General features: G+C 47.8%; 2 protein-coding genes across 8 annotated transcripts in view; both read left to right on the plus strand.

The window, feature by feature from the left end:
* LOC146763540 (collagen alpha-1(XII) chain-like) overlaps nt 1–2,746 on the plus strand; it is a 34,417-nt gene extending 31,671 nt beyond the window's left edge. Inside the window, exons 20-22 of the mRNA XM_085568269.1 lie at nt 730–876; nt 1,012–1,200; nt 2,286–2,746. Coding sequence (XP_085424395.1) covers nt 730–876; nt 1,012–1,200; nt 2,286–2,452 — 503 coding nt within the window. The 3' untranslated portion in view covers nt 2,453–2,746. The remainder of the gene's footprint in view (nt 1–729; nt 877–1,011; nt 1,201–2,285) is intronic.
* A 402-nt stretch (nt 2,747–3,148) lies between these two features.
* The window catches only part of LOC110470949 (uncharacterized), a 70,415-nt gene continuing 59,235 nt past the window's right edge, over nt 3,149–14,328 (plus strand). For 6 of the 7 annotated variants that reach the window (XM_085569960.1, XM_085569962.1, XM_085569963.1 and 3 more), the window contains exons 1-15: nt 3,149–3,916; nt 5,093–5,236; nt 6,661–6,851; nt 7,289–7,357; nt 7,913–7,993; nt 8,074–8,100; nt 8,301–8,345; nt 8,979–9,047; nt 9,138–9,215; nt 11,042–11,068; nt 11,221–11,274; nt 11,901–11,972; nt 12,826–12,885; nt 13,069–13,104; nt 13,625–13,660. In XM_085569960.1, the coding sequence (XP_085426086.1) occupies nt 3,763–3,916; nt 5,093–5,236; nt 6,661–6,851; nt 7,289–7,357; nt 7,913–7,993; nt 8,074–8,100; nt 8,301–8,345; nt 8,979–9,047; nt 9,138–9,215; nt 11,042–11,068; nt 11,221–11,274; nt 11,901–11,972; nt 12,826–12,885; nt 13,069–13,104; nt 13,625–13,660 (1,143 nt within the window). In that variant the 5' untranslated portion in view covers nt 3,149–3,762. The remainder of the gene's footprint in view (nt 3,917–5,092; nt 5,237–6,660; nt 6,852–7,288; nt 7,358–7,912; nt 7,994–8,073; nt 8,101–8,300; nt 8,346–8,978; nt 9,048–9,137; nt 9,216–11,041; nt 11,069–11,220; nt 11,275–11,900; nt 11,973–12,825; nt 12,886–13,068; nt 13,105–13,624; nt 13,661–14,328) is intronic. The other variant, XM_077783713.2, reaches the window with a different exon arrangement.

Raw genomic sequence — 14,328 nt, forward strand, 5'->3', positions numbered from 1 at the left:
CTTTAAGTCAAATTTCAAGAGGGATTTTATTATTTTGTTGTTTTATTTAAAGGAGGAAAATCTCCCTTCCAAATATTTTTGTGGAAAGTTAAGAACAGCAAACTGGATTTGCTCTTTGGAGATCTTTTCCAACATGAGTTCATTATAGTGGAGCAGATTATTTCTTGCCACACAAACTGAGCTTTTTGGGTGATTTTTTGAAAGTAAAATGTTATTTCAGGATAAAAAAAAAGGTACAAATTTCACTTTGAACAATTCATCATTTATTATTTCTGAAGTAAAGCACTTAGGAAATGTCAATCATTATTATGACATTTATTTCCCTATCATTATTTTAAATCAAAACTACGAATTGTGTGCGACCAAATTTCTCAGTCATGTCTGATTTTATTTTTCATCAAACTTTCCATTCATTCCTGGAAAATAATCTTATTTTTAATCCATCATAACCACTGGATAGAAATTGACCTCTCACCCTTGAGCACCACTTGCACCAAATTCCCTAAATTTTTGCATAAATTCCAAATTTTCAATGCACAAAACCGACCTAATTTCATCTGCTTTAGGGACCTGACCATTACAATTTGGAAATTATTTGCTTTTGCCTCTTCCCTAGATTTTCTCTGGGGAATCATCCCCAAATTCCTGTTTGCCAACAGTGATGCCACCAAAATGGGAACGACTCGGTGTTTTTGTGGCTCCCGGTCACGTTCCTCCTGTTTTCCGCAGCTCCCGCTCTTTTCCGGGAATTGTTACCAGCAGCTTCCCAATCCTATCGAGCGGCAGGGCTGAGCTCCAGGGAAACGTATTTGTTTTCCATAAAACCAATGTTTGGAGACTCAGAGGGACTGGAGACAACGCTCCTTGGACAAGCAGGTATGAAGGATGGAGACCTGGATTTTCCAGGGAAAACTGCTCTTGAGGCTGATTTTTGGGGTTTCCACCCTTTTTCTCCTTGCTGGAGAGGCTAAAAGAGGTTTAAAATTCACCTTTTCTGCTTGGGTCCTACAGCAGGAGCTCCCAGGGAGACGCCAACTGCTCCAGTGGCTCCTGCACCGTTGGATAGGAGGGGATCTCCATCTGGAGCTGCCGGCAGTGTGGGGACCACTCGTCTCCCAGTGCCCACCAGTACGGAGCTCCCAGAGCCCCCAGTATGGACCAGCACGGTGTCGGCACCGCTGACAACCCTGCCTGGGCCAAGTGAGTGGGGGGGTGATGATGGTGATGGTGGTGATGGTGATGGTGATGATGGTGATGGTGATGATGGTGATGGTGATGATTGTGATGGTGATGATGGTGATGGTGATGGTGATGATGGTGATGGTGATGATGGTGATGGTGATGATTGTGATGGTGATGATGGTGATGGTGATGGTGATGACGGTGATGGTGATAACGGTGATGGTGGTGATGGTGGTGATGATAGTGATGGTGATGGTGGTGATGGTGATGGTGGTGATGATGGTGATGGTGATGATGGTGATGATGGTGATGGTGATGATGGTGATGGTGGTGATGGTGATGATGATGATGATGGTGATGATGATGGTGATGATGGTGATGGTGATGATGATGATGATGGTGATGATGATGGTGATGGTGGTGATGGTGATGATGATGATGGTGATGGTGGTGATGATGGTGATGGTGATGATGGTGATGGTGATGATGGTGATGATGGTGATGGTGATGATGGTGATGATGGTGATGGTGATGGTGATGATGGTGGTGATGGTGGTGATGATGGTGATGGTGATGATGGTGATGGTGATGATGATGGTGATGATGGTGATGGTGATGATGGTGATGATGGTGATGATGGTGATGATGGTGATGGTGATGGTGGTGATGGTGATGATGGTGATGATGGTGATGGTGATGATGGTGATGGTGATGATGATGGTGATGGTGATGATGGTGATGATGGTGATGGTAATGATGGTGATGGTGATGATGGTGATGGTGATGGTGATGGTGATGATGGTGATGATGATGATGGTGTAGAAATAGTCAAAGCTTCCAGAGGCCAAGATCTTCTCTGATCCCAGGAGCTAAAACCATTCTCAATTCCCTGAATAACAGGAATGGAAAAAGTCAGGGAAGGCCCAAACCCCATAAATGCAGTGAAGGCCTCAGCGCTACCCTGAGGGGTGAAGGTGCTGCTGCTCACCCAAAAATTGGCATCACAAGAGGCCTGGGGTTTGTTGTGCTGCTCTGAACACACAAAATCCCGGGATTCTGCTTTAGGACCCCTCAGCTTACGGAATTCTCTCTTCCCTCTGCAGTTTGTGGGAAGCTCAAGGCAGACGTTGGGTTCCTGGTGGATGAATCCTCGAGTATCGGCCAGAGCAACTTCAATAAAGTGAAGGATTTCCTCTTCCGGGTCGTTTCCTATTTCCCCAAGATTGGGCCCGAAGGGATCCAGGCAAGATTTTCTCTTTCCATTTCCTGAAATTATTTTCCTTCCTTTTTCTCCTTCTGCTCAGCCCTGCCTGGAGCAGAGTCTGCTCACCCCGGAGTTGTGGAGCAGAAAGGCCAGGGAAAGACCTGTGTGGGGCAAAAAAGACAGGGATTAAAATCTCCTCAATGTCAGCTTTTCCATTTGGATAGATTTCCATTTTTGGTTATTTCTCAGAGACTGAATCATTGGGAAAAAAGCAAATTGCACACTGAAATGCTGTCTAGGTTAGCCCAGAGATCTGCTGGGTGCACATTCCCCTCTCAGATCCCATTTCTGACACCATCCAGAGTGGGAATTATTGGAAATTTAGACTGGGAATGGTTGGGAAATTCAGAGTGGGGAATGGTTGGGAAGTCCAGGGTGGGGATGGTTGGGAAGTCCAGGGTGGGGAATTGTTGGGAATCCAGAGTGGGGAATTGGTGGGAAATCCAGAGTGGGGAATTTTTGGGAAATCCAGAGTGGGAATTGTTGGGAAATCCAGAGTGGGAATTGTTGGGAAATCCAGAGTGGGGATGGTTGGGAAATCCAGAATGGGGAATGGTTGGGAATCCAGAGGGACAACAGTTAGAAATCCAGAGTGGAGAATTGTTGGGAAATCCAGGGTGGGGAATTGTTTGGAAGTCCAAGGTGGGGAATTGTTGGAAAATCCAGAGTGGGGAATTGTTGGAAAATCCAGAGTGGGGAATTGTTGGGAAGTCCAGGGTGGGGAATTGTTGGGAAGTCCAGAGTGGGGATGGTTGGGAATCCAGAGTGGGGATGGTTGGGAATCCAGAGAGACAACAGTTAGAAATCCAGGCTGGGGAATTGTTGGGAAGTCCAAGGTGGGGAATTGTTGGGAAACCAGGGTGAGGACTGTTGGGAATCCAGAGTGGGGATGGTTGGGAATCCAGGTGTGGATCCAAGTGGGAATTGCAGGATGTCCCAGCAGCTCCCCCGTCCAACACAGAGCCAAAGGCCCGGACGATGATGGGAATCCCCTGGAGGGCAAACGAAGCCTGAAGGATTTAATGACAGCAAAGCCAATGGGAAGACTCAGTTCCTCATTTATTCGGGGTCATTTATTTAATTTAAATTAGGAAGGGAGAGTTACAGAGCTTGGTTTAAATTGAGGAGGAAATGGGAATTTCTTGGACTCTGCTTGGAGGTTTTAGGTGAATGATGCCGTTACCCTGGCTCAACAAATACCTCTAGGAACATAAAAAAATTTGATTTAGGTGAGGATCTGACTCCCTTTTCCCAGAGAATTCAACCTCTTCCCATTCCCTGCTTGGACTCGAGGCAGTTTGTCCCAGTTCCTGTGGATGCGGCGATTTTATTCCCGTTTTTGGCAGGTTGCTGTCGCTCAGTACAGCGAGGAGCCCAGGGCAGCTTTTCACTTCGACCAACACCGCGACCGCAACGGAGCCCTGGGAGCCATCAAAGGGCTGAGCTACACCGGGGGCAACACCCAAACAGGTCTGGGAAGGGACTTGGACACCCGCGATGGTCCTTGTGGCCCTGCACAGAACCTGGAAGCCAAGGAAAACGTTCCTCTGAGTGATTTGGAGCCGTTTCCTTGGCGGGAACGTTGTGCTCGAAATGGTTTTGAATTTGATTTTCAGGAATGGTTTTTCCAACCACTTGGTGCTTTCTCCATGTCCTGGTTTTCCTCCCGGGTTTGCCTCATTATTTTATGATTTTTGCCTGCACTTGAGGGAGGTTTTTACACCATAAACATGAGGATGGCTGATTTGAAGCATTCTTGCATCCCTGAAATCCAGATATTTTGTCTCATTTAAAGAGCTCAGAGTGGGACAACACTTTCCATGTGCTCATTCCCAGCCGGACGCTGGGAATGCCTGGTTCCCTGGAGGAACACAACCAGGAATGGTAAATTAAAGATGATTAATTTTAATTTAATCGTTTAGCCCAGTTGGTAGGAACCTGGTGCAAATAACGCCAAGATTTGATCCCCCTATGGACCATTCAGGGATTGGACTAGATGATCCTTGTGGATCCTTTCCAATTTGGAATATTCTGTGGTTTTGTGATTTTTCAGTGAATTCTTCACATTTGAGGCACCCACATCCCTCATCCTGCCTCAATAGTATTGGACAAGAGCATAAAAATCCAGGAAAAGTCAAAATACAGGAATTTTCATGGGATTGCTTAGGGAAAGAAGGCATGGAATTGGTCAGGCTGGAAATTCCTGGCTAACCTTGCCTCTAGTCCTTCTTTTTATGGAGTTTGTGTCAATAAAGACATTTTACTCCATGTAGGAATCTTTCCATGGTGTTTTGGAGCTTCTTGACCATTTCACATGCTGGAGTTTTCTTTGTGAAACTTTCTTGGCCTTTCCACAGACATTTGGAGATGGGAATTCTGTGGATTTTATTCCAGACGTGTAAGAAAAGTGCTTCCATTTTCTGAATATTTTGGTTCCCCTTTTCCAAAACTACCTGCTGATACCACCAGAACCATTCCAGCCAAGCTGATTTCCGGCTGTTGTCCTCCAAAAGACATTGTCCCATACCCAGGGCTTTCCACTTTTGAGGAATTCCCTTCATCCTCCACCCATGGAAGGAGACCCAGAGTCCAAACCTGTGGAATTAATCCAGCCTCCCACCCTGTCTCTTCTCCTTGTCTGCTCAGGCCGTGCCATATCCTACGTGCTGAAGGAATTATTCCAGCCCTCCAGAGGGATGAGACTGGGTTTTCCTCACATCCTGGTGCTCGTGACCGATGGACAATCCCAGGACGACGTGGTGTCCCCAGCCAGAGCAGCCCATGCTTTGGGTAGGAGTTCCCAGTTGTGTTTCCCTCAGTTCTCCATGAATTTCTTTTGGTTCTCCATGAATTTCCAGGGGTTTGAGGTTGCCCTATTTTGTTTCCATGGTTCTCCATGAATTTCCAGGAATTTGAGGTTGCCCAGTTGGGTTTCCCTCAGTTTTCCATGAATTTTCAGGAGTTCGTGATTGCCCAGTTTGGTCTCTCTTGGTTCTCCATGAATTTCCAGGGGTTTGAGGTTGCCCAGTTGTGTTTCCCTCAGTTCTCCATGAGTTTCCAGAGGTTTGAGGTTGCCCCATTTTGTTTCCTCAGTTCTCCATGAATTTCCACGAGGTTGACATTGCCCCATTTTGTTTCCCTTGGTTCTCCATGAATTTCCAGAGGGTTGAGGTTGCCCAGTTGGGTTTCCCTTAGTTCTCCATGAATTTCCAGGGGTTTGAGGTTGCCCATTTGGGTTTCCCTCAGTTCTCCATGAATTTCCAGAGGGTTGAGGTCGCCCAGTTAGGTTTCCCTTAGTTCTCCATGAATTTCCAGGAGTTTGAGGTTGCCCAGTTGGGTTTTCCTTGGTTATCCATTTATTTCCAGGAGTTTGAGGTTGTCCAGTTGGGTTTCTCTAGGTTCTCCATGAATTTCCAGGAATTTGAGGTTGCCCATTTGGCTTTCCCTCAGTTCTCCATGAATTTCCAGGAGTTTGTGATTGCCCAGTTGGGTCTCCCTTGGTTCTTCAAGAATTTCCAGGGGTTTGAGGTTGCTCATTTGGGTTTCCCTCAGTCCTCCATGAATTTCCAGAGGGTTGAGGTTGCCCAGTTAGGTTTCCCTTGGTTCTCCATGAATTTCCAGGAGTTTGAGGTTGCCCAGTTGGGTTTCCCTTAGTTCTCCATGAATATCCAGGGGTTTGAGGTCGCCCAGTTGGGTTTTCCCTCATCTCTCCATGAATTTCCAGGGGTTTGAGGTCGCCCAGTTGGGTTTCCCTCAGTTCTCCATGAATTTCCAGGGGTTTGAGGTCGCCCAGTTGGGTTTCCCTCAGTCCTCCATGAATTTCCAGAGGGTTGAGGTCGCCCAGTTAGGTTTCCCTTGGTTCTCCATGAATATCCAGGGGTTTGAGGTTGCCCAGTTGGGTTTCCCTCAGTTCTCCATGAATATCCAGGGGTTTGAGGTCGCCCAGTTGGGTTTCCCTCAGTTCTCCATGAATATCCAGGGGTTTGAGGGTGGTGCACTGTGTGAGGAGTCACTTGGAGGCCCCTGCTGGTTCCTTCTCTCCTTCAGCCTTTCTCTTGTCCCTTCTCACCTTGTCTCGGTTTGCTGTAACTCACACCCAGCTCCAGGCTACTTCTCTGTGGGTTCTACCTGATCCCACCAGAGGTTTTTACCAGGTAGGGGTTTGGAAACCCTGATCCCAAGAATTCGGAGTGGTGGGATCCGTGTCATTCCAGGAATCCGCGTCATTGCTGTGGGGGTGTCGGGAGCTGACCCCATGGAGCTCCACAGGATCTCGCTGCAGCAGAACCCCCAGAACGTTTTCTACGTCAGCACCTTCGATGACTTCTCCCAAATCCTCCAAGAGCTGATTGAAGCCATTTGTTCTGATCCTCGGCTTCCAGGAACCCAAATCCCACTGGGAAAGGTGAGTTCCGACTCGTGGGAGTAAATCCAGCTTGGAGTGGGTCAGGCACGAGGAGAATCTTCCCTGAGGGACGTTGCAGAGCAGAATCAGAGTGGATTTAGGACATTGTGTCCCATCCTGACCTCACTGTCCAGCCCTAAAGAAACCTTTGAAATCCAGGGAGTGGAACTGGGGAAGGCAGGATAGAGCTGGGAATGTTTTGGTGGATAAAGCCACTGCAGAACACTTAAATATATTAAAAATTCACATTATAAATTCATAGAATTATATTTTAAATGCCTGAGAATTCTCCTGAATGGTCAAATTTGCTTTTTCCTTTTTTTTTGCCTAAGCCAAGGAATGTTTTAGTCTGTGTTTTCCTGGTCACTCCAGTTTATTTGCCATCCTCTGGTGGATATTACTTCCCTGATAATTTTTTTTCCTCTTTTCTGCTGAAGATCTCCAGGGGCTCAGCAGCTCACGGGGTTTATGACCCCCACACCACGAAGGGAGAGAAAGGGGAGCGGGTGAGTCACGGAATATTCCCAGTTGGAAGAGACCCCCATGGATCATCGAGTCCAGCTCTTAAGGGAATGGCCCCACAGCGTGATCCACTTGGATAATTAATATCCTGGAATCATGGAATGGTTTGGGTTGGAAGAGACTCGAAAGATCATCCAGTTCCAACCTCGACACCTTCCATTATCCCAGGTTACTCTGTCCAGAGCTGGCCTTGGACACTTCCAGGGGTGGGACAGCCCCAGCTTCTCTGGGAATTCCATTCCAGGGCCTCCCCAGCTCCCAGCCAGGAATTCCTTCCCAATATCCCGTCCATCCCTGCCCTCTGGCAGCGAATGCAACCAAATTATGGCCAAGGAAGAGTTCAAGCAAAGAGTCGCTCTCAGATCTTTTCTGTCGATGTTTTGCTCTTCCCGCTCCATGCTGGCTTTGAAAACCCGGGAGAAGCTCTGCTCTGGGATTTGGGAATGCCCCCAAGAGTTGGAGTGCTGCATGAAGCTGTTCGGGTTCGCAGGGCTGAGGTCATCCCCCTCCACCCACGCTGTTCTTTTCCATGTTTTTAGGGTCTCCCTGGGAAGGACGGCGTTCCTGGGCTGCCGGGCAGGCCGGGCCGGCCGGGTCCTCCAGGTCCCGCTGGAATCATGGTATGGATTGGGTCTAACAAACTTCTCCAAAGGGCCATTCCAGAGAAGAGTGGCCAGCATCCCTCTGTCCTGTTTTGCAGGGGCTCCCTGGCAGCCAAGGTGACATGGTGAGTATTTGGAATGCCGGCGTGGTTTGGCTTGGAAGGGACCTTAAAACTCATCCCATTCCATGGGCGGGGACACCTCCCACTACCCCAGGGTGCTCCAAGCCCCATCCAGCCTGGCCTTGGACATTCCAGGGATCAGCACCCATGGTCTTGAGGGTGTTTTTCTGTTTAATACTGCAGAATTTTATTTTTAATTCCAGGGATCTCCAGGCTATCCAGGACCCACGGGGCCAAAAGGAGACAGAGTGAGTTCCGTTCCTGGATTTCACTGGGAAAAATGCATTTCTTTGTTGTGACCTCTCTTTTCCAAACACTTTCACCAGGATCTTCGGCAAATGTGAATTTTTAAGGTGCATCTACCTAATCCTACACTGCCATACTTCATCTTGGGGAGTTTCCCTCAGGAATCTTATGTCTTTATGGAGAAAAGTGCTCAATCCAAATCCCAAATTCTGGGCGTAATTAATTAATTAATTAAAAGTTAGTAATTAGTAAATTAATTGCAGGAGAAGGTGGGGTCATTCTGCCTGAGTTTCCATTAATAACAAACCTGGTTTAATCCATTTAGGACACTAGAATATTTCAGTATTTACTGGGGGCAGATTCCAGGAGGAGCTTCCTGCCCTTCTCCCACTCTCCATCCCTCCTCTTTCCTTGCATCCCTCTGAGCTCCCTGTGCAGATGAAAATCGGGAATGGATCCTGCTGAAAGCCAACTTCCATTTTTTTTCCCTTGGGATTAATTTTTTCCATGCCAGCAAGCAAAACTCAGGTCATGGCCATGTGGTTTTGGGTACCAGGTGCTGCTTTGGGTTGACGGAATTTGCCCCAAAATCACCCAAACTGCTCCTGGATCTCCCAAGGTGCTTTTATCCACAGGGAGAGCCAGGCTATGTCCTGGGAGGAGTGGAGGTGATTCCTGGCCGGAATGGGCAGCCTGGCCCCGCTGTGAGTATCAAACCCCAGGTGTGGGGCAGCCTTTCCCGAGGGTTGGGAGAGATCCCAAATCCCTCCCTCTCCTGCTTTTCCTTGCTGCAGGGACAGAAGGGGCAGCCGGGGGTTCCTGGGGTTCCTGGACCACCGGGTTCTCCAGGGCCACCAGGAATCTCCATCAAGGTGAGTTTGCAGCACAGTTCTGGGATGTGCCACTGATGCCTTGAGAACCTGACCTAGAGCAGAGGCTGGACTAAAGAATAAATCAGGGATTAATTAAAGGATCTCCTCCATGGATCCACCTTGGGCAGCACCAGAGCCCAGCCAGGGCTGCACCCAAATGAACCAAAATGGTCCCAAAATGAACCCAAATGAACCAAAATGGCCCCAAAATGAACCCAAATGAACCAAAATGGTCCCAAAATGAACCCAAATGAACCAAAATGGTCCCAAAATGAACCCAAGATGAACCAAAATGGTCCCAAAATGAACCAAAATGGTCCCAAAATGAACCCAAGATGAACCAAAATGGCCCCAAAATGAACCCAAATGAACCAAAATGGCCCCAAAATGAACCCAGGATGAACCAAAATGGTCCCAAAATGGTCCCAAAATGAACCAAAATGGTCCCAAAATGAACCCAAGATTAACCAAAATGGTCCAAAATGAACCCAAATGAACCAAAATGGTCCCAAAATGAACCAAAATGGCCCCAAAATGAACCCAAATGAACCAAAATGGTCCCAAAATGAACCCAAATGAACCAAAATGGTCCCAAAATGAACCCAAGATGAACCAAAATGGTCCCAAAATGAACCAAAATGGTCCCAAAATGAACCCAAGATGAACCAAAATGGCCCCAAAATGAACCCAAATGAACCAAAATGGCCCCAAAATGAACCCAGGATGAACCAAAATGGTCCCAAAATGGTCCCAAAATGAACCAAAATGGTCCCAAAATGAACCCAAGATTAACCAAAATGGTCCAAAATGAACCCAAATGAACCAAAATGGTCCCAAAATGAACCAAAATGGCCCCAAAATGAACCCAAATGAACCAAAATGGTCCCAAAATGAACCCAAATGAACCAAAATGGTCCCAAAATGAACCCAAGATGAACCAAAATGGTCCCAAAATGAACCAAAATGGTCCCAAAATGAACCCAAGATGAACCAAAATGGCCCCAAAATGAACCCAAATGAACCAAAATGGCCCCAAAATGAACCCAGGATGAACCAAAATGGTCCCAAAATGGTCCCAAAATGAACCAAAATGGTCCCAAAATGAACCCAAGATTAACCAAAATGGTCCAAAATGAACCCAAATGAACCAAAATGGTCCCAAAATGAACCTAAATGGTGCCAAAATGAACCCAAATGAACCAAAATGGTCCCAAAATGAACCCAGGATGAACCAAAATGGTCCCAAAATGAACCAAAATGGTCCCAAAATGAACCAAAATGGTCCCAAAATGAACCCAAATGACCCAAACTGGCCCCAAAATGCACGAGCGCTCCCGGGGCTCTCCCTGGGATCAGTTCTGCTCCATTGGCACCTTGGAGTTCATTCCCAATTCCAGCTCCAGCCCATCAGTCCCACCCTGCTTGTTTTTCTCTCTCCAGCCCACGGTGTTTGTGCTCCTGGGCTGAGGTTTGGATCATTTGTCCTTGGTGCCCAGCTGGAGCAGGAATTGTTTTGTGTCCCTGCTCTGTGCACAGAGCTCACCATCCCATCATGAGAAGCCCAGACCCACACACCAAAGCAGCTCAGAATGTGAAAAATATAAAAACTAAACCCTGAGGCATGACCACAGGAAAAGGAGACCCAACACCAAACATTGCAGGTGGAGGTGTCTGGAGACCTCTCCTAAATTTCTGCCTTCCAGTGGCAGCGGGAATTTTGCTCTCTTGGATTGTCAGACTGCAGGATTTCTCTGCTGGGATGAAGTTTGGTGAGGAGCCCCTAAATACCCATCCCATGGGAATTCTCCTCATCTTTTCTGTTTCAGGGTGAACCAGGGGAATCAGGAATCAGGGTGAGTACCTGAGGTCAGCTTTCACTTTGGGATGAAAAGCCTTTTTCCCATAATTATTTCCAAGCTGCCCAGGAAGTTCTGGCTTCCAAACTTCCCAAAATTCTGTGGAGATCCATGAAGGGATCATGGAGACTTTCCTGTCCTTCATGCAGGGTCCCCGTGGGAGGAGTGGCCTCAAAGGTGACAGAGGAGACGCGGGAGAGCCGGTGAGTGGCCCCAGGAAGTCAGGGAAAAACTGGGATAGATCCAGAGGAGGGAAAAACTGGATCAAGAGCCTGGGACAAGGAATGGCCCAAACTGGCAGCAGCTCCAAAACAAGGGGAGGGCTGGCTCTTCCCATAAATCATCCCACAAAGAGGTTTGGGAAGTTTGAGCTCAAGGGGAGATATGAGAAATCTGTGGAGGATCACTGGGAATACAAGAGAGCAGGATTGGTTTGGGAATTCCCTGTGTTACAAATCTGAAAGGATAACATCCCTGTGCTGCTTCCCATCCTCCCTGGATCTGGTTTTGGTTGGTTTTGCCATAATGGAGAGCCACATCCCATAAATCAGCCCTTTCCATGGGTCTGGATTCACCATTCCAGACCAACGTGGGCTCCCAACCTCGATCTCCCATTGTTTTCCCTTCCTGAGTAAAGCCAGGGATTCATAACTTATTTGTGAGAGTAAAAGGAAATTTGGGAATACACAGACAGCTCTGCAATTCCTCAGTTTTAAAGGAACTGCTCAGATGGACAGATCAGGATAAATTTTTCTCTGCAGAATTAAAAGTAAACCTCTCCAGTTTAGGGGGGAAAAAAAGAGATTTGATGATGTTCCTTCCTTTCCAGGGAAAACCTGGTTTGCCAGGCCCTGTGGGGCTCCATGGGGCTCCTGGACTGCCTGGACCACAGGGAGAAAAGGTTGGATATTTCCTGAATCCCTCAGCCCAGAGGGAAAACGACAGGAATAGCAGGGTAGACCTGTGGGAAGGCATTTTGGGATGTCCCAACATTCCTGGAATTCGTTGGCTCTGCCGGGAGGCAAACATTTCCAGAGGAAATCTCTGCCCTCCTGTTCTGCTAAGAAACACTCTGAGCAGAAATGTGGGAAGGAATGGTGTTGGAATCTGAGGTATTGATGATTCCAAAATTGTAGAAAGTTTCTGTTTTTTAGCTCTGCTGCCAAAGCAGAAGCCAGAATTGGTCTGTGCTGGTTTCCAGGTTGTTTATTCTGTTTATCTCTCACATGTTCTGCTGCCCTGCCCAGCTCTGTCCTGCAGGGCAGCGTGTGGGGCTCTGCCCTCAGTGGGATGTGACAAACATTAAATACCAGAAACTCCCTGGGCTGGATTTACAATAACGTGCCAATATCTGTCACCTACGTTGGACAGTGTGTCCCCAGCCTGAACCAACAGAAAAATGCCAACACCACAGTGACACATGGAGGGCATGAAGAAGGAGAAAAAGGACAAGGCACACCCAATTTCCTCCAGCTTGTCCCCTTTGGACCCCTTATCTAGAATCCTAAAATTTTACTTTTGCACCCGTGCCACACTTAATTATTACTGATATCAAACACTCAGAGCTGGTAATTGATCCTGTAAGATTGAAAACTCTTTTCCATGGCCAGAGATCACAGCCAGTGTCTCTGGGGCTCTGTCCAGGGGGTTCCTGACCCCTGCCAGGGTCCCAGGGCAGCCAGAGGGAAGTTCTGCATTCCCACAGAATGGGAGCTCTGGGATCAGCATTCCTGAGGATTCTGCTTTCCTTGCAGGGAATGGCAGGAATTGGCATTCCTGGCACTGCTGGCATGAAGGGGGAAGAAGGAGAGCAGGTGGGTTGGGAATCTTCCAGTGAGGTTTGCATTAAAATCCTCTCAGAGTGTTCAGTGTCTCCGGAGTCTCCTCCAATATTTAAGTTTTCCTCGGAGTCGTGTGGTTCCGCATGGGAAGGGTGAGAGAAGGGAAGATTTGGGGTTTAAAATTCGATCTTTCACTGTTTCCTCTGTTGTTTTCAGGGAATGATGGGACCTCCGGGAGCACCAGGACCAAAGGTGGGTGCTGGAATCCTGAACCCGAATTCCCGGGCCTGGAATTCAGTTTCCAAGGAAATTTTCTGCCCCTAACCAGCATCATAAGGAATCATCATCATAATTCCTGTGGGAAGCATTGGATCATGGAATGGTTTGGGTTGGAAGTGACCTTCCAAGGCCACCTGGTCCAAACCCTCAGGACTCAGCAGGGACACCTTCAGCCACACCAGCCTGACCTGGAGCCTTCCAGGCTCAAAAGCAAAGAAAGGGAATCATTTTCCACTGCCTGCACTTTGGAATTCCTTGCTGCCAAGGAGAGACATGGAATGGCAGCAAGGTGGGATATTTTAAATAATAAATGGCACTTTTGAGGCCAGGGAGACTCCAGAGTCCCAGGCTGGAAGAGCTGTCCTGTAATTAATGGAAAACTGGGTCGAAGAGCTCCATCCTTCCCTCCCTCCCTCCCTCTGGATGGCAACAGGAGCCAAAAATGTTGGATCTGGTTTCATTCTGGTGGAAATTCCCTTCTGGTTTCTTCCAGGGAATTCCAGGACCTCCAGGGCAGAAGGGAGACCAAGTGAGTGGAACAGTAAGAGAACGCGACCAGCTCAGCTGGAATTATCCCGATTTTTCCCAGCTCGTTCCCTGTGGGATCCTTGAGCTCAGTTCTCCCCTCTCCTTGGCTCTTGTGCTTCCGAGATGACTCTCAGGCATTTTTAAGGAATAAATGGTGGGAAAGGAATGAGAGAAAAGTTTTCCCTGCCTCACATTTTTCATTCCATTGGCCACCATTCCTTCCTTCTGCCTTTCAGGGAAATCCAGGATTTCCAAGTGCCTTGGAGGTAACTTGGAGAGGTTTAGAGCCCTTCTTGTCTTTCAGCCGTGCAGCTTCAATCCCAAAATGCCAGAATTCCAAGAGTTGTGTCCCACAGAACCGTGGGAAGAACACCCAGACCTTTTCCCTGACCCTCCTGCCAGATTTGTCCTCTTCTCCCTTGCTCCACTTCCTGTATTCCCAATATTCCCATTGTCCCCTCAAAGGAGCTTCACTGCTCTCCAGGAAACATAAAAATAAAAATTCCCACCACTGAATCCATGTGCTCCAGCCCAAGCTCCTCATCCACAGGGATGAGCCCTGCTGGACACCCACAGCTCTCCATGTCCCTCCAAATTCCAGCTTTAAGGAGAAACCTCGGTGGTGGCCACAAGATTTCTTATCCCATAATAATTCTTATCCCATAGCAA

Source organism: Lonchura striata, chromosome 1A (genome assembly GCF_050655825.1).
Source record: "Lonchura striata isolate lonStrDom1 chromosome 1A, ASM5065582v1, whole genome shotgun sequence".
Classification (NCBI taxonomy): domain Eukaryota; kingdom Metazoa; phylum Chordata; class Aves; order Passeriformes; family Estrildidae; genus Lonchura; species Lonchura striata.